General features: G+C 56.9%; 1 protein-coding gene across 1 annotated transcript in view; it reads right to left on the bottom strand.

Annotated features, from left to right (window-relative positions):
* Positions 1 to 1,681, bottom strand: part of LOC119582359 (nesprin-1-like) — a gene marked incomplete at its 3' end in the record, with an annotated part of 145,991 nt that overhangs the window by 16,595 nt on the left and 127,715 nt on the right. The window contains 3 exon segments of the mRNA XM_037930574.1: positions 83 to 256; positions 450 to 1,253; positions 1,418 to 1,627. Coding sequence (XP_037786502.1) covers positions 83 to 256; positions 450 to 1,253; positions 1,418 to 1,627 — 1,188 coding nt within the window.

Here is a 1,681-nt window from a genome sequence, read left to right as displayed (position 1 = left end):
ACTTTCATTGTTCTCATTGTATAAATAGAAAATAAAATAAGAAATGAATAAACCTATACTCTAGTGTATTTCCCAAGCTCACCTGTTCAATCAGATCTTCCAGCTTGGCCCTGACGGCGAGCTCCTTCTCGGGGATGCTCTGGGAGATGACATCCTGCGGCGATCCTGGGCGCGAGATGGACGCCGTGGCCGCCTCGCAGGCCTGCACAGCGAAGGCCAGGCGGGACTTCTCTCCCAGGAGCTTGCTGTGCCACGACTGCGGGGGGGGGGAAGGGCCGTGGGGCGGTTAGCAAGGGGGATAGGGGGAGGAATGGGGTGGAGGTGACTGTGGTGAGACTGAAGGTCGCAATGCTACTACTAATATGGCAATGGGAACTAAGCGGTAAGAATAATAATAACAGCATGGTAGTATTAACAGTCCTATAAGCAGATCTAACCGCGGCGCTCACCCTGGTACACTCGAGGTGGTACTTGGCCTCCTCCATGCTCTGGATGGTGGTGTCGTTCTCTTCGTTGATGGTGGGCTCCCACTCCTCGAGGTTCTTCTGGATGGACTCCAGGGTGGCCTCGTACTCCTCGAACTTGGCCAAAGACTCGTTGAGTCGCTTCTGGATGTGGTTGGCCGTCGCCAGGAGGGAGTTGTAGCTCTCCTGGATGTTGTGGAGCTGCCGCTCGATCTTGTCCTGGATGGAGGGCACCGTGCCGATGTAGCGGTCGATCTGCTTGCGGCCCTTGTTCTTGACCTCGTCCAGGGTTCCCTGGTACTCCAGGATCTCCTCCACCTCCTCGTTGTGGCTCTCGATCTGCTCCTCCGTCTGCTCGCGGTTGCAGATGTACAGCGAGTTCTCGGCCATGAGCTGGAAGCTGATCTGCAGCAGCCACTTCTCGGTGTCCTGCAGCGCCACCTGGTACTCGTTGAAGTCCGAGATCTCCTCCTCCAGCTTGCTGATGATCTCGTTGCAGAGGCTGTTGAGGCGCTCCCAGTTGGACTCGGCCTCCTCGACGCGCGTCAGGATCGAGCTGTTCTGCGACATCTCGGCGAACTCCTCGGCGTCGTCCAGCAGGGTCTGGACCTCCTCCTGCTTCTCCTGGATCTGCAGCGAGATGTTCTTGTAGCGCTCCAGGAACGTCTTCATCTCCGCCACCTCGCCGCGGGAGTCGGGCGTCTCCACCAGCAGCTCCTCCACCTCCACCAGCCAGGCGTCGAGGCGCGTCTGCGACTCTGCGAACTCCTCCCAGCGGCTCACGGCGCCCTGGACGCGGAAGAAGCGTAAGTGTCTCTTGGGCGAAGTGTTACCAAAGATTTGTCATGTTTTGGCATCAGTATCACCCACCTTATGCCATACATTTACGAGAAAAAAATGAAAATAGACTTAAAATGGAGAAAGAAGAAACTGAACAAAAACTATGGCCTCACCTTGAGCTTCGAAAGCGTGGAGTTGAGCGAGATGTTGAGTTGGTCCCACTCGGCGCGGAGTCTCGTGAACTCCGCGCGAATCAGCTCCTGCTGGTCTACCTGCGTCACGTTGAGAGCGCGGGTGTAGGCCTCCGCCAGGACGCCCAGGAGGTGCTGGCCTTCGGAGAGTCGGGTGGACACCAGCTTCACCGTCTCCAGTTTGTCTCGGACCTGCGAGTGAGTCGGTGGGTGGTGAGTTTTGTTTCGGGTGTGTGCTTATGAAAG

This window comes from Penaeus monodon, chromosome 15, assembly GCF_015228065.2.
Source record: "Penaeus monodon isolate SGIC_2016 chromosome 15, NSTDA_Pmon_1, whole genome shotgun sequence".
NCBI lineage: Eukaryota > Metazoa > Arthropoda > Malacostraca > Decapoda > Penaeidae > Penaeus > Penaeus monodon.
Note: the sequence above shows the minus strand (reverse complement) of the source record. Positions and strands in the feature narration are given on the sequence as shown.